Raw genomic sequence first — 25,477 nt, 5'->3', positions numbered from 1 at the left:
TTACAACAGGCCGAACTGAAATTAAAAGAATCGTATCAGATTAGTACGAAAAATTATACTCTAACAAATTTGGAAACCTAGAAGAAATGGATGATTTCCTAGAAAGACACTACCTTCCCTAAACTAACACAAACAGAGATAGAACAACTAAATAGACCCATAACAAAAGAAGAGATTGAAAAGGTAATCAAAAAACTCCCAACAAAAAAAAAGCCCTGGCCTGGATGGCTTCACTGCAGAGTTCTACCAAACTTTCAGAGAAGAGTTAACACCACTACTACTAAAGGTATTTCAGAGCATAGAAAAGGATAGAATACTACCTAACTCATTCTTTGAAGCCAGCATATCCCTGATACCAAATTACAGACCTATATAGCTCATGAACTTAGATGCAAAAATCCTCAACAAAATTCTAGCCAATAGAATTTAACAACAGATCAAAAAAATAATTCACCATGACCAAGTGGGATTCATACCAGGTATGTGGGGATGGTTCAACATTAGAAAAACAGTTAATGTAATCCATCACATAAATAAAACAAAAGACAAGAATCACAGGATCTTATCAATTGATGCAGAAAAGGCATTTGACAAAGTCCAACACCATTCATGATAAAAACTCTCAGCAAAATAGGAATAGAAGGAAAATCCCTCAACATAATAAAGGGCATTTATACAAAACCAACAGCCAACATCACCCTAAATGGAGAGAGTCTGAAAGCATTCCCTTTGATATCGGGAGCCAGACAAGGATGTCCTTTATGACCACTCTTATTCAACATTGTGCTGGAAGCCTTAGCCAGAGCAATTAGGCAGGCTAGATAAAGAAACAAAGGGCACCCAGATTGGCAAGGAAAAAGTAAAACTATCTCTGTTTGCAGATGACATGATCTTATACACAGAAAACCCTAAGGAATCCTCAAGAAAGCTACTGAAACTAATGCTTCAGCAGAGAGTAGGGATACAAGATAAACGTACAAAAATCAGTTGGATTCCTCTACACCAACAAAAAGAACATTGAAGAGGAAATCACCAAATCAATAGCATTTACAGTAGCCCCTAAGAAGATAAAATACTTAGGAATAAATCTTACCAGAGACGTAAAAGACCTATGCCAAGAAAACTACAAGACACTACTGCAAGAAACTAAAAGAGACCTGCATAAGTGGAAAACCATACCTTGCTCATGGATAGGAAGGCCTAACATTGTAAAAATGTCTATTCTACCAAAAGCCATGTATAGATACAACACAATTCCGATCCAAATTCCAACGACATCTTTGAATGAGATGGAGAAACAAACCACCCACTTCATATGGAAGGGAAAGAGGCCCCGCAAAAGTAATATATAACTAAAAAAAAAAGAACAAAGTGGGAGGCCTCACTCTACCTGATTTTAGAAGCTATTATACTGCCACAGTCGTCTAAACAGCCTGATACTGGTACGACAACAGATACATAGACCAATGGAACAGAATTGAGAATCCAGACATAAATCCATCCACATATGAGCAGCTGACATTTGACAAAGGCCCAAAGTCAGTTAAATGGGGAAAAGACAGTCTCTTTAACAAACAGTGCTGCATAATTGGATATCCATCTGCAAAAAAATGAAACCAGGCCCATACCTCACACCATGCATAAAAACTAACTCAAAATGGATCAAAGACCTAAATATAAAATCTAAAACAATAAAGATCGTGGACGAAAAAATAGGGAAAACCTTAGAAGCCCTAATACATGGCATAAACAGTATATAAAACATTACTAATAATGCAGATAACTGGGAGCTCCTAAAAATCAAACATCTATGCTCCTTCAAAGGCTTCGCCAAAAGGGTAAAAAGATTACATACAGACTGGGAAAAAGTTTTTAGCTATGACATTTCTGATCAGCCTCTGATCTCTAAAATCTATATGATACTGCAAAAACTCAACTACAAAAAGAAATAACCCAATTAAAAAATGGGCAAAGGATATGAAGGGGCACTTCACTAAAGAAGACGTTTAGGTAGCTAAGAGATACATGAGGAAATGCTCACGATCATTACCATTAGAGAAATGCAAATCAAAACTACAATGAGGTTCCATCTCACTTCAACAAGGCTGGCATTAATCCAAAAAACACAAAATAATAAAAGTTGGAGAGGCTCTGGAGAGACTGGAACACTTATACACTGCTGGTGAGAATGTAAAATGGTACAACTACTTTGGAAATCAATTTTGTACTGCCTAAAAAAAATAGAACTACCATACAATCCAGCAATCCCACTCCTTGGAATAAATCCTAGAGAAATAAGAGCCTTTACATGAACAGATATATGCACACCCACGTTCATTACAACACTGTTTACAACAGCAAAAAGATGGAAGCAACCAAGTTGCCCATCGACAGATGAATGGGTAAATAAATTATGGTATATTCACATAACGGAATATTACGCATCGATAAAGAACAATGATGAATCCGTGAAATATTTCAGAACACGGAGGAACCTGGAAGGCATTTCCTGAGTGAAATTAGCTAGTTGCAAAAGCACAAATATGAAACCACTATTATAGGAAGTTGAAAAATAGTTTAAACAGAGAAGAAAATATTCTTTGATTGTTACAAGAGTGGGGAGGGAGGGAGAGGGGTTATCACTGATTAGATAGTAGATAAGAACTATCTTACGTGAAGGGAAAGAAAACACACAATACAGGAGAGGTCAGAACAACTGGACTAAACCAAAGCCAAGAAGTTTCCTGAATAAACTGAACACTTCGAAGGCCAGCGTAGCAGGGGTGGGGTTTTGGGGACCATGGTTTCAGGGGACATCTAAGTCAATTGGCGTAATAAAATCTATTAAGAAAACATTCTGCATCCCACTTTGGAGAGTGGCGTCTGGGGTGGTAAATGCAAGCAAGTGGCCATCTAAGATGCATCAATTGGTCTCAACCCACCAGGAAAAAAAGAGAATGAAGAACACCAAAGACACAAGGTAATTATGAGCCCAAGAGACAGAAAGGGCCACATAATCAGAGACTACATCAGCCTGAGACCAGAAGAACTAGATGGTGCCTGGCTACAACTGATGATTGCCTTGACAGGGAACACAATAGAGAACCCCCAAGTGAGCAGGAGAGCAGTGGGATGCAGATCCCAAATTTTCATAAAAACACCAGACTTAATGGTCTGAGACTAGAAGGACCCTGGAGGTCACGGTCCCCAGACCTTCTGTTAGCCCAAGACAGGAACCATTCCCAAAGCCAACTCTTCAGACAGGGATTGGACTGGACTATGGGACAGACAATGACACTGGTGAAGAATGAGCTTCTTGGATCAAGTAAACACATGAGACCATGTGGTCAGCTCCTATCTGGAGAGCAGATGAGAGGGAAGAGGGGGTCAGAAGCTGGCCAAAAGGACACAAAAATAGAGTGGAGGGAAGGAGTGTGCTGTCTCATTAGAGGGAGCACAACTAGAAATACACAGCAAAGTGTATATAAGCTTTTGTATGAGAGAAAGACTTGGTTTGTAAACTGTCACTTAAAGCAAATAAAAATTAAAAAAAAATTTCAATTAAGACAGATTTTATAGTATAAATATATGATTTACAACACATTTGGAGGATGAAAACTCCTTACGAAAAAATGTCATTATGAGGTAGTGAATAAAGGAATATCAATGATTGTTACAATTATCTTTACACTACAAAATAAATACTAGTGACAAAATTAGCAATCGTTGAGTGCTTACTGTGTTTAGACCCTATTACAATGACTTTATAATTCTCACAAGAATCCTATATAATTGATATAATTGGTATTATTACTTCCATTTTATTGTTTTCCATTTTATTTCCACAGAAATTATATAGGTGATGAGACTCTACTATTGACTAGCCAGCCTAATGACTTGCTCAGAGTGATATAATTATTCAATTTTAAAGCCAGAATTAAAATTCAAGTTTATCTGATTCCAAAGCCTGGACTTTTAACTAATATACTATAAAAAGGTGATACTTAATTTTAGCTGTTGAGGTACAAGCAGTCATACACAAGCATGTAATAAAAAATATCTCTTGGTAAAGTGGTAAAAATGGTATGGGCAGAAAGACCAGTCATCTATGGGTGGCTTAACTTAGATTTAATTTTATCGTATATGAGTGTCATTATTTTGGATAATCAAATTATTTCATCATTTTAAAAGTTAAGATTGGTAAGGCAGCCCCATAATTGTTTCTACTACATAAAAAATTATATATATACATATAAAATCACTGAAAGTAATCTTATCCTAACTGAGAAGTAATCTTTTGTGGCAGTTAGCTGACAAAATACAAATCAGATAAACTTTTAAAAATTTAATCAAGGTATAGAACTAAGCCTGCATTAATTTGACATCTATGCATAAAAATAAAACAATAACTGTATAAAACCTATAGGCATAAATCATCTTATTTAATAATATCAAGTTTTGATAGAGAATTGCTTATTTCAGGCCAAATTATTTTTTAATATATTATACTGAATAACAAAAATAATTAAGAATCCTATGAACTGGATTACTGGCTATGTATTACAATCTGAACGGCTTAAAACTAATCACTAGCCAAAATCTATAATTTTTTTTAAAATAACTATAAGTGTGAAAGTTCAATTTTAAATAACTTACCACTATTTCTCTTGTAATTTCATGTCTGCTGAATTTATAAATGATGACATACGCAGAGACTCCTGACACACACAATATTCTGCTCTCTGGACACCAGTAAATCATCTGAATGGCATATGGATCTTCCTCTACAATTTCACATGTTTGTTTTCCTTCTCCTACCTTCTGTTTTTCAAATACTTTAGAAGTTTTTAGCTTGTACAGCATCTGCAGAGTTACTATAAGATATTGACACATGGTTATCTTCTAATTTGAATTAAATTCTTAATGTTAAAGATTTTTCAATATATTTGTTAAACTATAAAGTAGACAAAACTACATTTTAACTAATAAGTATTCAATGCTGTGTTTTCACATACATATATTTTGGCTGAAGGGAGTATACAAAGAAGAAATAAACATTTATTGAACCATGCTTTGTATGCATTATCTTACGCGAACCTCAGAAAAGTCCCATAAGGTGGGTATTTTTACCCTTGCTTATTGATGAAAACACTGAGGCTCAGAAAACTTACAATGCAAATTTCAACTTTATTCTCTCCTAATTCTCCATCCTTTTTCATCATATTCACCTTTGATTGCTAGATAAGGATTGATACTAGAGCATTTGCCCCTCATAACAAATTTTTAGACATCCTTCAGCTAAGAAACACTTGTCATTTACTAGCTAGCAACACTGGTAGCCCAGGAATTTGTAATTATTTTAGAAAGGATCTTTTCTGAGTGGGTCTGTGTCAGGAAAGGGTCAGTTATCATCTCATAAAACTCTAGGTTTGTGAGTTGTTTGCAGAAATATTTATTTATTCAGGGGAATAGTTCTCCTGAATAATTTTTCCCCAGCCTGATGATAACTCTCTTATTAAAAAACTCCAATTCTACAAAGGATCCTGAAAAAGTTTTAAAAGGAGTTCTGGAGCTAAAATAGCACCTATTTAATAAGGTCGAAATTTGAGAAATGTTTTTGTCATTTTAGGCTAAGTTAATTTTTAATATTTTATACTGAGTTAATCTCTACAAACTGGATTACTGACCCATGTAAAAAATGTTGCAATATTAAAATTATAACAAATACTAACTAAAATTTATGATAATTGCTTTCTTTAATAACTGTAACAATGAAAGCATAATTTTAAACCACCGGGCAGTGTTTTGTTCTGTTGTATATAGTGTTGCTGTAAGTCAGAACCAACTTGACGGCACCTAACAACAGCTAATTATTATTTCTGTCATCATTAGCTCATGGTTCCTAAAATTCTAACAAACTTAGAGTGTTTCTGTGGCTAGAACTGTATTAACATATAAAATACGTTAGAGTTTACCCAAAAGTTGTAATACCCCCTGGTGATTAGCTATCTACTGGATCATGGCAGACTTTCTAGATTAATAAGTTTATGTTTGCTAGAGAACTGATTTTCAATCATTAGTAGTATAATGTGTCTGCACACAGAGAAACATGTGGGACTAGTATAGCAAAATATCTGCTCAGATATAACGATGGAATTCAAAGTACCTTCTCACAAATATCAAAGGAATGTGCTTTTTAAGGTTTCTTTTTGCCTTATGACCAAATATATCAGGTCAATTCAATAAAAATCTATCACTTGCTAAAAATGGGCATGCAACTGAGAAAAACACTGTATTATATCTATGGTATTGCTTCCACAAACGCAAAATATGAATCTAATAATGAGAAACATCAGATAAACCCAAACTGAAGGGAACTCTAAAAAATAACTGGTCCAGATTTTTGAAAAACTTAAAAGATATGAAAATTCAATGTGATAAATGATCCTAAATTTCCTTTTATCATAAAATATATTAAGATGATTGGCAAAAGCTGAATAAAATCTACAGATAATTGTTGTTCGTTGCAGTCGAGTTGATTCTTATCCATGGTGACTCCATGTATTTCAGAGTAGAATGACGCTCCGTAGGGTTGTCAAGGCTGTGTGACCTTTTGGAGGCAGATTGCTAGGCCTGTCTTCTGAGGCATCTCTGGGTGGGTTCGAACCACCAACCTTCCGGTTAGTAGGCGAGCACTTAACTGTTTGCACAACCCAGGAACTCCAGATTAAATAAATATTGCATAAATATTAATCTCCTTATTTTGATAACTGTACTTTCGTTTAAGAAGCCCTGGTGGTGCAGTGGTTAAGCTCTCAACTGCTAACTGAAAGGTCAGTGCTTCAAACCCACCAGTTGCTCTACAGGAGAAAGACGTGGCAGTCTGCTTTTGCAGATTTCAGCCTTGGAAACCCTACAGGGCAGTTCTCTTCTGCCCTAAAGGGTTGCTATGAGTTGGAATTGGCTGGACAGCAACAAGTTTGTTTTGGTTTGGTGCTTTAGTTATGTAAGGGAATGTCCTTGTTTGTAGTTAAAACACACTATTTAGGCTTATGTAGTGTTAGAGTAGCACCATGTCTGGAATTTAATAGCAAGTGGTCCCAAAAAGCTAGCTTTCTATTTATCTATCTACCTATGTATCTACACACACATACTTATATATTTGTACACACACACCGTATATAAAGTACATATATACACACATACATATATATATGTATATACGTGTGCTTTTGTGACTGTATTGGGGAGGACAGAAAGTGGGAAGGACAAAAGCTAGAGAGAAGGATAAAACAAATGTAGTAATATGTTAACATTTAGGGAATCTAAGTGAAGGATATGCAGGACTTCAGGACTTCATAGTACTATTTTTGCAACTTCCCTGGAAACCTGAAATTATGTCAAACTAAAATAGTTCTCAAAGGGGACAAAGCATTGTATTAGGATCACTCCCATGATTATATTACATTATGTGGCAAAAGTAAAAGGACTTGCAAACATAATTAAGGTCCCTAATTAGCTGACTTTGAGTTAATCAACAAAGGGATTATTCTGTATGAGCTTGACCTAATCAGGTGATTCCTTTAAAAGAAAGGCCAGGGTCCTTCCTGAAATTAGACACTCTTGCTATCCTTGAAGGAGCAAGCCACCATGGGTTCTAAATCTGCAAAAAAATGAATCCTGCCAATAATCACGTGAGCTAGGATGAGGACCCTGAGTCTCACATGAAACTGCAGTCCAGGTCGATACCTTAATTGTAGTGTTTTGAGACCCTGAGCAAGGGGCCCAGCTAAATAGTGCCCAGACTCCTGACCCACAGAAACTTTAAGATAGTAAATGGGTGTTGTTTTAAGCTGCTAAACTGTGATAACTTGTTACTCAACAATAGAAAACTAATACACATAATAACATAAGCTCAATTTATTCAAGTTCTATATAACCTCACTTTCTGCATCAGATGGTGTCCCTGAAAAATGAAAACAAAATTACCATATATTTCTTTATGATATCCATTAAGTTAGAGATATGCCTTGATAGTTGATTACTGTAAAAGCTTTTAAACATGCTGCAGTTTATGTTCTGAATTGATAAAATAATATTTTATTTAAAAAAACAATTTCTCAAAATATTTATCATACATGCTTAAGGGTGGTGTGCACTCCAGTAATTAGAGTTTTAACTGTCCTGTCATGTTTTAGAAGCTAAGGCGTGACTTTAAAGTGGTGGAAAAGAAGCAATGGCATTGTTCTGCAATTAATTTAGTTTCAGGGATAAACTCAGATTTGCATGAAAAGAATCATCAAAAGGAAATTTGTTGCCCTTTGGAATTTCCCCTCAAGCATTTGTTCTTTACTGTGTCAGGTCAAAAAGTGACTTCAGAATCCATGGTTTTCATTCTATTCATCTTTTTTCTCACTGATATTCTGCTCAGTTCTTGAGGGACTGTAGCTTGTGAGCTAAGAGTATCATCAATATTCAGCTTTTTCCCTCTGCTTATCATAGTCATCCTCAGAAACTATTCAATCCTAGACACTCAAATATCACTTTTATGGTCCTTCTTCATGAGTTTCCATTTCTGACTATTCTCCCTACCTGCTGGACATTTTCACTTCCATTTCCTGATGTTACCACAAAATTCAAACCTCTCTTGTATTTCTTATTTCCAAAAGAGTTATCTACATCTTCCTGGTTACTCATACTCAGAAACCTAGAGTTATTTCTCACTTGTTCTCCTGTAATCCCTAAATTGCAAAACTTTAACTAACTCCCAAATTCACATTAAATGTCACCCCACCAAAATTCCCTTCCTTGATCTATCTGATTCAAATGAATCTCTCCCATCTCTAATCACAAATAGTATCTGGGTTGTACTACATTTAGAATTCTTATATTATTTGCCCTACAGCTATATATGTGCCTACCTTATCTTTTCTAGTGACAGTGAGTTTCCTGAACGATATAGGTATAAACAAGTCTGAAACATCTTTGTATGTCCTTCAATACTGCGCAGAATACTTTTATTCTTTAAATTACACGATTCTCAAGAGTTTTATATTGATCAATCATTTTTTTGAGCCTCACAAGACTTAGAAGACAAGTGAGAAGAAAAGTGAAGACTAGAGGGAGAAAATAACAATACCACACAAGTAGGAGGTGAAGGGAGTTCCCTGAACACAGTTAATCTGACCAAGTTTGGTATTTTCCATTGTACCATGCCTCTTGTAGATATAACAGGTTGCTGATATTGAGTCAGTCCTGTTTGTTTTATATTATAGAACAAAAGTTCAGTAAGATTGTACCATATAACATTCTAAGAATATAGAAAATAGATTTTTTGCAATGCAACTGTATAAATATGCTAAAATTTTACCTGACATGTTAACTGCCAAAACTAAAAAGCAGTGGATGGTTATGAGTGATATTAACAAGATGCTCTCTGTTATACAAAGAGAAACTTAAAACTTACTTGCAGAAGCATCCCAAAATTTTACTGATCCGTCTGCATGACTAGATGAGAGATAAATTAGCATTAATTAAAGCATACCAAAAAGCATAGTAAAATAAAAAATCATAATTACTCTAAAAGTACAAAAACACAGGCTCCTATTGTTAAAATCTAGATTAACAATATCATTCCAATTAAAACTAATGTATGATGAACCACCTCTAAGCTCAAAATAATGGTTTTTTTTTAAACAAATCACTAAAATCTAAGTTTAGAAAAAGAACAAGAATTCCTTGGATTTTACTATAAGAAGACTTTGCAAGTAACAGAGAGCAATGAAAACTGATCTTTGAAAAATGAACAATATATTTTTCTGTAAAATTGTTCACACTCAATGAAAGACACCTGAATTAAATTTTATATATTAAAATAAATTTAAAGTGAATATCAGAGTTAAATGAAAGTTAAGCTTCAAAAAATAAAAAGCAAATCCCTTAAACCTACTGAGAGTTGTGTCAATATTTGGTAATAAATGACCTAATGTTCAATTCTACAAAAATTCATCAAGAAAACAAAAGAGGATGGAACACTTCTCAGCACATTTTATGAGGTCACCATTACCCTGACACCAAAACCAGAAAAACATATTACATGAAAGGAAAATGACAAGCTGATAACTATCATGAGCATAGATGTAAAAATCCCTAACAAAATATTAGCAAATCAAGCAATAAATACAAATGATAATACATCATGGTTGAGTGGGGTTTATTCCAGGAATGCAAAGTGAGTTGAATACTAAAAAAAATCAAACAATGTAATCCACCATATTGACAGATTAAAGAAGAAAAGCCATACGATGATCTTAACAGAGAAAGAAAAATTTACCATCCATTAATGAATAACACACCAAACTAGGAACAGAAGGAAATTTCTTCAATCTGATAAAGGCCATCTGAGAGCAACCTACAGCTAACAGGATATACAAAGTTGAAAGACTGAATGCTTTTCCCCCTCACTATCAGGAACAAGGCAAAAATGTTCACTCTCACCATCCTTATCCAACATCATGTTAGAGATCCTATCAATTGCAATAAGGGAAGAAATAAAATTGCCTGTATTTTCAGATCCCATGATTGGCTATGTAGAAAATCCCAAGATCTACAAAAAGAATACTATAATTTATAAGTGAGTTCAGCTCAGTTGTAAGATACAAGGTCAAGGTACAAAAATCAATTGTATTTTCCTTGGAAACCTTATTTTCTATATTAGCAATGAACATTTGGACACTGAAATTAAAAGCAGTATTATTTGTAATAGCACCAAAACATAAAATAATTGAGTATAAATTTAACAAACTGTGTGCTAGACCTGAATGCTGAAACTACAAGACCCTGATGAAAGAAATCAAAGAGGATGCAAAAAAATGGAGAGATATACTATATTCTTGAATTGGAAGACTTACTAAGATGTCAGTTTTCCCCAACTTAATCTATAGGAACAATGCAATCCCAATTGAAATACGCCAATTTTTTGGTAGTAAACAACAAACCGATTCTAAAATTTAAATGGAAAAATCAAGTATAGCCAAAGAAATTTCAAAAAAGTAAAACAAAGTCTCATTCTAAATCTTCAGTAATCAAGACGGTGATACTGGTGGGGAAAAAAAGACACATATCACTGGAACATAGTAGAGAGCCCAGAAAACAAACCACACATATACAGTCAATTGATTTTTTCTAGGGAGGAGGGTGGTTTATTGCTGATGGAGTGGCTTGCTTTAATTTTTTTTAACTCTTTGATTGAGGTATAATTTACATACAACAAAGCTCACCCATTTTCAATGTACAGTTTGATAATTTTTAGTAAATTTATACAGTTGTCTAACCAACACCATAGTTCAGTTTTAGAACATTTCCATCGCCCTAAAAAGTTTTCTCATACCAACATGCAATCCTCTTTCCCACTCCCAGGTACATCTCCTTAATGTTTCCATAGACTTGTCTTTTTTTCTTAGAATTTTCATGTAAGTGAAAACCATACAATATTAGTCATTTTGTGTTTGCATTTGTCACTTACCACAATGTTTTTGAGGTTTATTCCTGTTGTTACATATATCAGTATTTTGTCCCTTGTTAAGGCTGAATGTAAACCTGAAATCAAACCTGTTGCCACTGAGTCAATTCTGACTCATAAGTGACCCTAAGGAACAGAGCAGAACTGCCCCATAGTGTCTCCAAGGAGCAGTTAGTGGGTTCACACTGCCGGCCTTTTGGTTAGCAGCCATGCTCTTAACCACTGTGCTCCCAGGGCTCCAGGTTGAATATGGATATACTCAATTTGGTTCAACCATTCGCTAGTTGATGGACATTTGGGTTGTTTTCGGTATTTGGCTATTACAAATAAAATTGCTTTGAATGTCTTTGTATGTTAAGGTGCTCCAGCTAGTATTGATAAACCCTGCAGGATGTTAGTCTGAAACGCCATATATACCATAAAAAACAACCTTTAATTCTATTTTACTTTTTAGTAGCATATTTTATATGAAAATAACAAGAAACATAACCTATATTTAATCCACAGAATATAATAATACATTGAAACTGTATGAGTCAACCACCTACCAAAGAACTGACATTACTAATAACTTGCATCTACATGTTAGCCTCTATTACATCTACCTGCCTCCTTTTCCTCTAGAAGTAACTACAATCCTGAATTATTTTATCACTCTTGCTTTTATTTATATTACTGCCACAAATGTATGTATGTACAAACAACATATTATTAATTTGCTATAAAACAACCATTGTTTCATAATAATGGAATAAGGTATATAAATTTCAGAAACTTGTTTTTTTTTTACTTAATACCATATTTATAAAATTAATCTACATTGGGCCTGTAACTGTATTTTATTCATTTTTGTTGCTAATATATAATAGTCCTTTGTGTGATTATACTATAGTTTATCTCTTCTTCAGACATTGGGCATTTGGGTTGTTTGTTTTGCTATTACAAATAGGGTAGCAATGAATATCTTGTTCAAGTTTTTTGTTATATATATGCAAGAGTGGAACTGATGAGTCTTAGGGTATGAAAATACTCAAACTTACAAGGCAATGCCAAACTGTTCTGAAATGTAAAAATTCATACTGCCATTTGCAATGTATATGAATTCCCATTGACCCATATCCTCTTCTATACTTATTTCTGACAAACTTCTTAATTTTCTGCCAAAATGTTTAAGTGGTATCTCATTATGGTTTTAATTTGCGTTTCCCTAATTATTAACTAGGTCAATCTTCTTTTAATAATTGTATTGACCATATAAGTTTTCTGTGAAAAAAAGTGTTCCAGTCTTTTTTTCCACTTTCCAACTGGGTTAATGGTCCTTTTCTTACTGATTTGAAGTTATTTATATATTCTAGATACAAATATTTTGTTGGTTATATATGTTTCAAATACCTTATGTTTGTTTTTTGCTTTTCAATTACTTCATGATGATATTTTCTAAATATGTAGATCACATTTGTTAATCATATTTTCTAAATCTTCTATGTTTTTATTTTTTGTTTATCAATTAATAAGAAAGGTAACTGTTTCACTGTAATTTTTATTTTGCCAATTTCTCTTTGTAGTTTGCCAATTTTTGCTTTATAAATTTTCAACCTATATTCCTATGGAAATGAAATTTTTAATGTCATAAAATGATCTGCTTTATCTCTAAGGATATTTTGGCCATAAAAAGTCTTTTACTTCATTTGACTTTGGTTTCACCAAATTTCTTTTCATTAATATTTTATGAATGAACTTTTATATCATTTACAATATGTATTGTTGTTAGGTGCTGTCACGTTAGTTCCGACTCAGAGAGACCCTATGTAGGACAGAATGAAACCCTGCCTGGTCCTGCGCCGTTCTCGTGGTCATTGTTTTGCTTGAGCCCATTGTGCAGCTACTGTGTCAATTCATCTTGAGAGTCTTCCTCTTTTTCACTCACCCTCTACTTTACCAAGCATCATGTCCTTCTCCAGGGACTGACCCCTCCTGATAACATGTCCAAAGTATGTGAAAGGTAGTCTTGCCATCCTCGCTTCTAAGGAGCTTTCACTTTGAGGAAGTGAGGTTGTGCCATCTGCAATCCGTATGTATTCCCACCCCATTGCCATTGAGTCAATTCTGACTCAGAGCAACTCTACAGGACAGAGTAAAACTGTCCCATAGGATTTACAAGGAGTGCCTAGTAGATTCGAACTGCTGTCCTTTTGGTTAGCAGCCATAGCACTTAATCAGTACGTCACCACGGTTTCCCCGTATGTATCAGATATGGATTTTTAAAGAGTATAGAGCTGGATTATTTTCAATATATAATACCAAACCTTGTCTTATATATTGACGAAATTTTAAGCCAATATATATTTATGTAATAACTTATATATTATGTTTAAATATATCATCTTATTTTGAGTCCCCCTTCCAATGAAATATGCTCCTTTTCTGTTTGTTTTCATTTCTTTTGAAGTGACTTTTTTTTAAAGGTGGTAAAATTTATATAACATAAAATACGCCATTTTAACCAATTTAAAGTGTTCAATTCAGCAACATTTAGTACATTCACAACGTTGTGCAATAATCACCACTATCTAGTTCATGGCTTAAAGTCAGGAAAGGTGCGTTTCAGGCTTGTATCGTTTCATCATACCTATTCAATCTGTATGCTGAGCAAATAATCTGAGAAGCTGGACTAAATATTTGAAGAACAGGGCATCAGGATTGAAGGAAGACTCATTAACAACCTGCATTAGGCAGATGACACAATCTTGCTTGCTGTAAGTGAAGAGGACTTGAAGCATTTACTGATGAAGATCAAAGGCTACAGCCTTCAGTATAGATTAAACCTCAACATAATGAAAACAAAAATCCTTACAGCTGGACCAATAAGCAGTATTATGATAAACGAGGAAAAGATTGAGGTTGTCAAGGATATTGAATATACCATGTTCTGCCGAAAGAACGAACAAATCTGTCTTGGAAGAAGTACAACCAGAATGCTCCTCAGAAGCAAGAATGGCAAGACTGCATCTCACATACCTTGGACATGTTATCAGGAGGCATCAGTCCCTGAAGAAGGACATCATGCTTGGTAAAGAGTAGAGGGTCAGCAAAAAAAAGGTAGACACAGCGTCTGCAACAATGGACTCAAGTATAACGGCGATTGTGAGGATGGCGAAGGACCAGGCAGTGTTTCATTCTGTTGTACACAGGGTCACTATGAGTAGGAAACCCCAAATCCATTAAGCAATCACTCCCCATTCCCCCATCCATTCAGCCCCCAGCAAACACTAATCTGCTTTCTGTCTCTATGGCCTTGTCTATCCTGGATATTTCATATAAAAGGAATCATAAAACATGTGGCCTTTTGTGTCTGGCTTCTTTCACTTAGCATAATGTTTTGAAGGTTCATCCATGTTGTAGCATGTACCGTTTTATGTGTGAATAATATTCCATTTTGTTTATTCATTCATCAGTTGATGGACATATGGGTTGGTTATTGTTCATAGTGCTGCTATAAATATTCATTCGCAAGTTTTTGTTTGAACACCTGTGTTCAGTTCTTTTGAGTATACACCTAAGAGTGGAATTGCTTTTTTTTATGATAATTCTGTATTTAAATTTTTGAGGAAAAAACTGCTTTCCATAGCAAACTGCCTGCCACAGCAGCTGAACCATTTTATATTCCCACCAGCAATACATGAGAGTTCCAATTTCTCCACATTCGTGCAAACACTTGCCAATTTCCATGTATTTTTAATTATCTCCTCTTAGTGGGTGTGCAGTGGTTTTGATTTGCATTTCCTTGAAGACGTTGAGTATCTTTTCATGTGCTTGTTGATCTCTTACATATCTTCTTTGGAGAAGTAGCTATTCAAGTCCTTTGCCCATTTTAAAAATTGTGTTGCTTGTATTTTTTGATGTTGAGTTTTAAGTGTTCTTTATATATTCATGATAACAGACCCTTAACGGATACATTATTTTAAATATTTTCTCCCGATATGTGGATTTCCCTTAGACTTTCTTGCTAATGTCCTTTTAAGTACAAAAGTGTACTTTGATGAAGTCCAAATTATCTATTTTTTTTCTTTTGTTGCTCATGCTTTTGGTGTCATACCTAAGAATTCTTTGCCACATCCAAGGTCATGAAAGTTTACCTCTATGTTTTTCTTCTAAGAGTTTTCTAGTTTTAGTTCTCTGATCCATTTTTAGTTGATTTTTTCTATATGGTGTGAGGTAAGGTTCCAAATTCATTCTTTTGCATGTGGATATTCAGTTTTCTCAGCACCAGTGTTGAAGAGACTATTCTTCCCTATTGAATGATATTGGCACCCTTGTTCAAAATCAATTGACCATAATTGTATGGGTTTATTTCTGGACTCTCAATTTTATTCTGTTGCTCTATATGTCTATTCTTATGTCAACACCACACTGTTCTTACTACTGAAGCTTTTTAGTAAGTTTCAAATTTGAGAAATATGAGTCCTCCAACTCTGTTCTTTATTAAGGCTGTTTTGAATACTAGGGATCTCTTGCAATTCTATATAAATTTTAGGGTCAGCTTCTTCATTTCTGTAAAAAAGGCTGTTGGAATTTTCATAGAGATTGTGTTGAATATGTAGATTACTTTGAGGAGTATTTTCAACTTAACAATATCAGTCTTAGGCTGGGTTCTGCTTTTTCTACAGAACCAAAACCAGTAAAGCATGTAAGTATCTAGAGAGAGAGATTTATATCAAGGAAATGGCTCATGCAGTTGTACAGGCTTGAACATTCTCCTGATGCACGTAGCCACAGGGGCTGGGAAAGCCAAGATTGGCAGGTCAGAGAACAGGGCTCTTACTCACAGGCTCACAGGCTGCAAAGATTGACGAATCCCAACATTGGCAGGCAAGACCACAGGTAAGCTATAGCTCTAGTGCCAAGAACTGGAGGTCAGATGAACAGGAGCCAGCTGTAGGATCCTGAGTGAGCAAAAGCCCACGAGTCTTGCAAGAATGTCCACTTACATTCAATGCAAGCCACACACCCAAGGGAACTCCCTTTCAACTGACTGAGTACTCACAGCAGATTCCATCATAGAAGTGACCACATTATAACAAATCTCATCATGGAAGTGATCACAACATCATATGACTTCCAAGCCACTGAAAATCACAGTCCAGCCAAGTTGACACACAACCGTAACCATCACAATTAAGTTTTCCATACATGAACATGGGTTATTTTTCATTTAGTCTTTAATTTTTTTTCACAATGCTTTGTAGTTTTCAGTGTTATGAGCATCTGACTTTTACGTACAACCCATAGTTATGAACCAACCCCAATAAAGCCTATTATATTAAAAACTCAAGGTACATACAACAGTTTATAATAACAAATGGATGCTACTTTGCAGTGTGCTTCAAAACATTATTATTATTATTACATTAAACATGTTTTTGTGTATCTGGAACTGCTTCTTTCATGTTTTTTATGCAGAGAAAGGTACACTATATATAAGACAAACATTTGACTAACTGACATTAGATACGAACTGTACCTAATTGTTCTGACTTACGTACAAATTCAACTTAAAGACAGACTTAGGAATGAAACTCGTTTGTAATCCAGGGCCTGCCTGTACAAATCTTGTTCCCCCTTGGTTCAATTTATTCCTAATTATTTTGTTCTCTGGAGGTTATTGTAAATATTTTTTTAAATTTCCTTTTAAAATTGCTCATTGCCAGTATATAGAAACACAATTGATTTTTCTATGCTGATCTGGTGCCTTGCAAATTTGCTTATTAGCCCTAATCATTTTTTGTGGATTATTTAGGATTTTCTATATGTAAAATTTTGTTATCTGCAAAGACATAACTCTTTCTTTCCAATTTGGATGCTTTTTCTCTCTTTTTTTCCTGTCTAATTATTCTGGCTAAAACTCTCAGTACCACGTTGAATGGAAATGGCAAAGGTGGGCATTCTTTTCTTGTTCCTGATCTTTGGAGGAAAGCTTTCAGTCTTTTACCACTGGTGATGATGCTAGCTGTAGGTTTTTCAATAAATGCCCTTGGTCATGTTGAGAAATTTCCCTTCTATTCTTAATTTTTTTTTTTTATTCGTAATTTATTGAGTGTTTTTATCATGAAAGGGTGTTGGATTTTGTCAAATGCCTTTTCTGCATCAAGTGAGATAATCATGTGGTTTTTTTTCCCCCTTTATTCTATTAATGTGGTTTATTACATTGACTGATTTTTGTACATTGAACCACCCTGCGTTCCAGAGGTAAATTCCAACTGGTCATGGTGTATAACCTTTTTCATTTGCTTCTAGATTTGGTTTGCTAGTATTCTGTTGAGGACTTGCACATCTATATTCATTCATAAGGGATTTTGATCTGTAGTTTTTCTTTCGTATGATTTCTTTGTCCGACTTTGGTATTGGGGTAGTACTTGCCTCAAAGAACAAGTTATGGATGTGTTCCCCCCACTTCTATTTTTTAGAAGAGGTTAAGAAGGGTTGGTGTTAATTCTTTAAAGGTTTCATGAAATTTACCAGTGAAGCCATCTTGTTTTGTGTTTTTCTTTGCTGGGATGCTTTGATTACCAATTCAATCTCTTTAGTTGTTGGAGGTCTGTTCAGGTTTTCTCTTTCTTCTTGAGTCAGTTTTGGTAATTTGTGTGCTTCTAAGAATTTGTCCATTTGATCTACGTTATCTAATTTGTTGGTATTCAATTTCTCATGGTATTCTCATAAAGTATTTCTGCAAGGTTAGTAGGAAAGGTCCCAAATTCATTTCTGATTTTACTTCGAGTCTTTTCCCTTTTTTCCTTGCTCAGTATAGCTAAAGGTTTTGTCAATTTTACCGATTTTTTCCATATAAGCAATTTTTGATTTTGTTGATTTTCCCCATTGTTTTTCTACCCTCTATTTAGTGTCCACTCTAAAAATTTTTTTTCATTCCCCCTTCTGCTTGTTTTGGGTTTGGATTGCTCTTCTTTTTCCATTTCAAAAAAGTATAAACTTAGGTTATTGATTTGAGTTCTTTCTTCTTTCTTAATGTAGGAATTTACAGCTATAAATTTCCTTCTGAGCACTGCCATAGCTGCATCCCGTAAGTTTTGGTATGTTGTGCTTTTTTATTCATTTGTCTCAAAGTATTTTCTAATTTCTCTTGTGTTTTCTTTTACCCATTAGTTGTTTGACAGTACGCTATTAAATTTCACTAATTTATGAATTTTTCTGTTTTCCTTCTGTTATTGATTTCTGGTTTCATTCCATTGTGGTTATATAATTTCAACCTTTGTATAATTTTTCAATCTTAGTGTAACTTCAATCTTTTTAAACTTATTGAGACTTTTTTTGCAGTTTAACATGTAATCTATGGTAGAGAATGTTCCACATGCATCTGAAAATGATGTATATTCTGGATTTGTTGGTGGCGGATTCTACATATATCTGTTAAGTTTAGTTGGTTTATAGTTTTGTTCAAGTGCTCTATTTCCTTATTGATCTTATTTAGATGGTCTGTGCATTTTTTAAGGAGGCCTGATGGTGCAATGGTTAAGCAACCAGCTGCTAAGTGAAAGGTTGGCAATTCAACCCACCCAGTCACTCCAAGGCAGAAAGACCTGGCGATCTGGTTTCACAAAGATTATAACCTAGAAAACCCTATGGTGGCAGTTCTACTATGTCACATGGGGTCAAATAGAGTCTAAAATCAACTTGACAGCACCTAACAATAACAACATACATTATTTAAAGAAGTACATTGATGTCTCCAAATATTATTGTAGATCACTATATCTCTCTTTAAACTACGTCAATTATTGCCTCATATATTATGGAGCTTTGTTGTTAAGTGAGTATATGTTGTTAAGTGAGTATATATTCTTGACAGATTTCTTTAATCAATATATAAAGTCCTGTTTCTCTTACAACAATTTTTGCCTTAAAGTCTATTTTGTCTAATATTAGGATACCAAACAACCAAACCTCGTTGCCATCAAGTTGATTCTGATTCATAGTGACCCTATAGGACAGAGTAGAACTGCCCCATAGAGTTTCCAAGGGGCAGTTGGTGGATTCGAACTGCCAACCTTTTGCTTAGCAGGTGAGCTCTTAACTAGTGCACCACCAGGGCTCCATAAAACCAAAACTCAAAAACCAAAACCATGGCTGTCAAACAGGTTCTGACTCATAGTGACCCTACAGAACAGAGTAGAACTGCCCCATTGGGTTTCTAAGGAGAAGCTGGTGGCTTTGAACTTCCGACCTTTTGGTTAGTAGTCAAGCTCTTAACCACTGCACCACCAGGGCTCCATACCCATTGCCACTGAGTCAATTCCGACTCATAGCAGCCCTATAAGACAGGGTAGAACTGCCTCATAGGGTTTCCAAGGAGCGCCTGGTGGATTCAAACTGCCGACCTTTTGGTTAGCAGCAGCTGTAGCTCTTAACCACTCTGCCACCAGGGTTTCCAGGGCTCCACAGCCACCCCAAATATCTTTAGGTTACTATTTGCATGAAATATATTTTTCCGTCTTTTCGCTTTCAATCTGTTTGTGTCTTTGGATCCAAAGTGAGTCTCCTGCAGACAGTATAAAGCTGGAACATGTTTTTATCAATTCTGCCAATCTCTGCCTTCTAATTGAAGAGTCTATTTCATTTATATTTAAAGTCATTATTGGTATGAAAGGACTTAGCTCTGCCATTTTGCTATTTATTTTCTGTAAGTTGTATCCTTTTTGTTCCTCAATTCTTCCATTCCTGTCTTATTTTGTTTTTAATTTGTTTCTTCTAGTGTATCATTTTGATTTCTTTCTCATTTCCTTTTTTGTATATTTTTAGTTATTTTCTTGGTTGTAACACTGGAGAATACAATTAGCATCTTAAGTTTATAACACTCTAGTTTGAATTAATACTAACTTAACTTCAATAATACACACATATCTGCTCCTATACACACCTCTTTTTTGTTATAAATTACATATTTATATATTACATGCCTATTAACATGGATTAATAGTTTTTCTTTATGCATTTTTAATATCATATAGGGAGAAAAAAGAGATACAAATGAAAAATACGATAATAACGGCTTGTATATTTACCTATACTGAAGTCTGTAGTCTTTGATCGTCATCAGTAAGTGCTTCAAGTCCTCTTCACTTTCAGCAAGCAAAGTTGTGTTAGCTGCATATTGCAGGTTGTTAATGAGTCTTTCTCCAATCCTGACACCGTGCTCTTCTTCATATAGTCCAGCTTCTCTGATCATTTGCTTAGTATATAGATTGAATAAGTAAGGTGAAAGGATTCAACCCTGGTGCACACTTTTTCCAGTTCTAAACCATGTAGTATTCCCTTGATCTGTTCAAATGACTGCCTCTTAGCCTTTGTACGGGTTCCACACGAAAGCACTTAAATGTTCTGGAATTTCCGTTCTTCGCAATGTTATCCATAATTTGTTACAATTCACACAGTTGAACACCTTATATGTAGTCAATAAAACACAGGTAAACATCTTTTTGGTATTGTCTGTTTTCAGCCAAGATCCATCTGACATCAGCAGTGATATCCCTTGTTCCATGTCCTCTTCTGAGTCCAGCTTGAATTTCTTGAAGTTCCCTGTCGATGTACAGCTACAGTTATTTTTTAATTATCTTCAGCAAAATTTTGCTTACATGTGATGCTAATGATATTGTTCGACAATTTTTTTTATTGTACTTTAGATGGTTTACATAGCAAATTAGTTTCTCACTAAACAATTAATACACATATTGTTTTGTGACATTGGTTGCCAACCCCATGACATATCAACACTCTCCCCTTCTTGACCTTGGGTTCTCCATTACCAGCTTTCCTGTCCCCTCCTGCATTCTCATCCTTGTCCCTGGGCTGATGTGCCCATTTAATCTCATTTTGTTTCATGGGCCTCTCTAATCTTTGGCTGAAGGGTGTTATTCGACAATTTCTACATTCCATTGGATCATGTTTCTTTGGAATGGGCATGAATATGAATCTCTTCCAGTTGGTTGGCCAGGTAGCTGTCTTCCAAATTTCTGGTCAGACTAGTGAGTGCTTCCAGTGTTGCATCCATTTGTTGAAGCACCTCAATTATTATTTCATCAATTCCTGCAGCCTTGTTTTTTGCCAATGCCTTCAGCAGAGGTTGGACTTCTTCCTTTAGTACCATCAGTTCTTGATCACACAGCACCTCCTGAATTGGTTGAACATCTTTTTGGTACAGTGACTCTGTATATTCCTTCCATCTTCTTTTGATGCTTCCTGCTTCGTTCAATTGTTTTGCCCATACGATCCTGCAATATTGCAATTTAAGGCTTAAATTTTTTCTTTACTTCTTTCAGCTTGAGAAATGCTGAATGTGTTCTGCCCTTCTGATTTTCTAATTCTAGGACATTGCACATTTTATTATATTACTTTAGTCTGCATTCTCGAGCTGTCCTCTGAAATCTTCTGTTCAGGTCTTTTACTTCATCATTTCTTCCATTTCCTTTAGGTACTCTGCATTCACTAGCAACTTTCAGAGTCTCTCCTGACATATATTTTGGTCTTTTCTTTCTTCCCTGTCTTTTCAATGACTTTTTGCTTTCTTTATGTAAGATATCCTTCACATCATCCCACAACTCTACTTGTCTTTTTGTTGGTCTTGTTGTGACTGATGAATTGAGGTTCTCCATCGTCTCTTTCCACAGATGTAGTCAATTTGATTCCTGTGTATTCCATCTGGCAAGGCCACTTATGTTGTTATAAACAGGTATTTCTGATGAAGAAGTCATTGGTCTTGCAGAATTGTATCATGTGATTTCCAGAGTCATTTCCATCACCAAGGGTATATTTTCCAACTACTGATCCTCGTTCTTTGTTTCCAACTTTCATATTCCAATCACCAGTTATTATCAATGCATCTTGATTGCATGTTTGATCAATTTCAGACTGCAGAAGTTGGTAAGAGTATTCAATTTCTTCATCTTTGGCATTAGTGGTTGGTGCATAAATTTGAATAGTTGTATTAATTGGTCTTCCTTATAGGCATATGAATATTATCCTATCACTGACATCACTGTGCTTGAGAATATATCTTGAAATGTCCTTTTTGACAATGAATGCAATGCTGTTCCTCTTCAATTTGCCATTCCCAGCATAACAGGCCATATGATCAAAATGGCCAATACCAGTCCATTTCAGTTCACTAATGCCTAGGATATCAATCTTCAAGTGTTCCATTTCATTTTTGATGAACTCCAATTTTTCTTGATTCATACTTCATATATTCTACATTCCAATTACTAATGAATGTTCCCAGGTGTTTTTTTCTCATTTTGAATTGTAGCACATCAGGAAATGAAGGTCTCAAAAGCTTTACTCTGTCCATGTATTCAAGGTCAACTCTACTTTGAGAAAGCAGCTCTTCCCCAGTTACATTCTGAGTGCCTCCCAACCTAAGGGGCTCATCTTCCGGCACTGTATCAAATAATGTTCTGATGCTGTCCATTATGTTTTCACTGGTTACTTTTTTTTTTTGGAAGTAGATCACCAGGTCCTTCTTTCTGGTCTGTATTAGTCTGGAAGCTCTGCTGAAACATGTCCGCTACAGGTGACCCTGCTTATATCTGAACTACTGGTGGTATAGCTTCCTGCATCACAGCAACACACAAGCCACCACAGTATAACAGACAGGTGGTGTAAAATCAAAGACTACAGCTTTCAGTATGGACTACACATCAATAAAAAGAAAACAAAAATCCTCACAACTGGACCAATAACATCACGATAAATGGAGAAAATGTTGAAGTTGTCAAGAGTTTCATTTTACTTGGATCAACAATCAACGTCCATGGAAGCAACAGTCAAGAAATTAAACTATGTATTGCACGGGACAAATCTGCTGCAAAAGACCTCTTTAAAATCCGACAAAGCAAAGATGTCACTTTGATGACTAAGGTGCACCTGACCCAAGCAACTGTCTTTTCAATCACCTCATATGCATGTGAAAACTAAAACAAAAAGACTAAACCCAGTGCCGTCAAGTCGATTCCAACTCATAGTGACCCTATAGGACAGAGTAGAGCTTCCCCATAGAGTTTCCAAGGAGCACCTGGCAGATTCAAACTGCCGACCCTTTGGTTAGTAGCTATAGCATTTAAACACTATGCCACCAGGGTTTCCATGTGAAAACTAGACAATGAAAAAGGAAGGCCTAAGAATTAATGCATTTGAATTATGGTGTTGGCAAAGAATAATGAATATACCATGGACTGCCAGAAGACCAAACAAATCTGTCTTGGAAGAAGTACAGCCAGGAAGCTTCTTAGAAGCGAGGATGGTTAGACCTCATCTCACTTTCTTTGGATATGTTATCAGGAGGGACCAATCCCTGGCAAAAAAAAAAAAAAAAAATACCATGCTTTGTAGAGGGTCAATGAAAAGGAGGAAGACACTTGATGAAATGGATTGAAACAGTGGCTACAATAATGGGCCCAAACATACCTACAATTGTGAGGGTGGCACAGACCTAAGCAACATTTCATTCTGTTATACACAGGATTGCTATGAGTCAGAACCAACTTGACGGCACCTAACAACAACCTATTTACCTATGTAGTTACCTTTATCAGTGTTCTTTATTTCTTCATATGGTTTCAAGTTGCTGTTAAGTGTCCTTTTATTTTAACCTGAAGGAATCTTAGTATTTCTTACAGGGAGGTCTAAAACTAGTTGCCATTAAGTCAGTGTTGACTCATGGTGACCCCACGTGTGTCAGAGAGAACTGTTCTCCCTACAGTTTTCAGTTGCTGACTTTCAGAAGAAAATCACCAGGCCTTTCTTCCAATGCACCTCTGGGTGGACTCAAACCACTAACCTTTTAGTTAGCAGCTAAGGACTCAATTGTTCGCCTTACCATGGAACTGTAGGGCAGATCTAGTAATGAAGAACTCCCTCAGCTTTTGCTTATCTGAAAATGTCTTAATTTTTCCTTCATTGAGAGTCCCTCCCCACTGCCACCTAGCACTTTTAAATAAGTCATCCCACTGTCTTTTACCTCTATGGTTTCTCATTTGAAACTGGCTTTTAATCCTGTTGATGATAACTTCTTGCTGTTTGAAAGTGTTTTTCTTTGTCTTTCAACAACTTGATTATAATGTGTCTTGATGTGGATATCTTTGAGACTATCTTGAGTTAGTTGAGTTTCTTGGATGTGCAGATTCATGTCTTTCATCAAATTTCGGATGTTTTTAGTCATTGCTTCTTCAAATATTCTTTCTTCCTCTTTCTCTCTTCTATTACGACTGCCATCATGCATATATTGGTATTCTTTTATTTTCCTTTTCTTAAATTTTTTTTTAAATTTATTGTGGTAAATATATATATAACAAAAATTGCTATTTTAATCATGTTAAGTGTAAAATTCAGTAACATTAACTAATATTATGCAACCATAACCACTATTTTCAAAAGTTTTCCATCAGCCAAGCAGAAACTCAGTACCCTTTAAGCAACCTTTCCCCTCCCACCAACCCCTGGTAACCACTAATAAATTTTATCTTTATGCATTTGCCTTTCGCAGATATTTCATATAAGTGGGATCATACAATATTTATCCTTTTGTGTCTGATTTATGTCACTTAACATAATGTCTTCAAGGTTCATCCATGTAGTAGCTTGTATCAGAACTTCATTTCTCCTTACGGTTGAATAATATCCCATTGTCTATATATACCTCATTTTGTTTATCCATTCATATGTTGATAGACACTTGCATTGTTTCCACATTTTGGCTATTGTGAAAAATGCTGCAATGAACATTGTTGTGCAGGTACCTGTTTGAATTCCTGCTCTCAATTCTTTTGGGTATAAACCAGGAATAGAACTGCTTGGCCATACGATAATCAAGTGCAGCTTTTTGAAGAACTACCAAACTTTTCCACTGTGGCTACACCATTCTACATTCCCACCAGCAATGCATAAGGGTTT

General features: G+C 35.3%; 1 protein-coding gene across 4 annotated transcripts in view; it reads right to left on the bottom strand.

The window, feature by feature from the left end:
• The window catches only part of STXBP5L (syntaxin binding protein 5L), a 379,510-nt gene that overhangs the window by 116,587 nt on the left and 237,446 nt on the right, over positions 1 to 25,477 (bottom strand). For all 4 annotated transcript variants that reach the window (XM_049877576.1, XM_049877583.1, XM_049877594.1 and 1 more), the window contains 2 exons: positions 9,467 to 9,507; positions 4,657 to 4,874 (listed from right to left, as the gene is read on the bottom strand). In XM_049877576.1, coding sequence (XP_049733533.1) covers positions 4,657 to 4,874; positions 9,467 to 9,507 — 259 coding nt within the window. The remainder of the gene's footprint in view (positions 1 to 4,656; positions 4,875 to 9,466; positions 9,508 to 25,477) is intronic.

This window comes from Elephas maximus, chromosome 1, assembly GCF_024166365.1.
Source record: "Elephas maximus indicus isolate mEleMax1 chromosome 1, mEleMax1 primary haplotype, whole genome shotgun sequence".
NCBI lineage: Eukaryota > Metazoa > Chordata > Mammalia > Proboscidea > Elephantidae > Elephas > Elephas maximus.
This window is presented reverse-complemented; position numbering and strand designations above follow the sequence as displayed.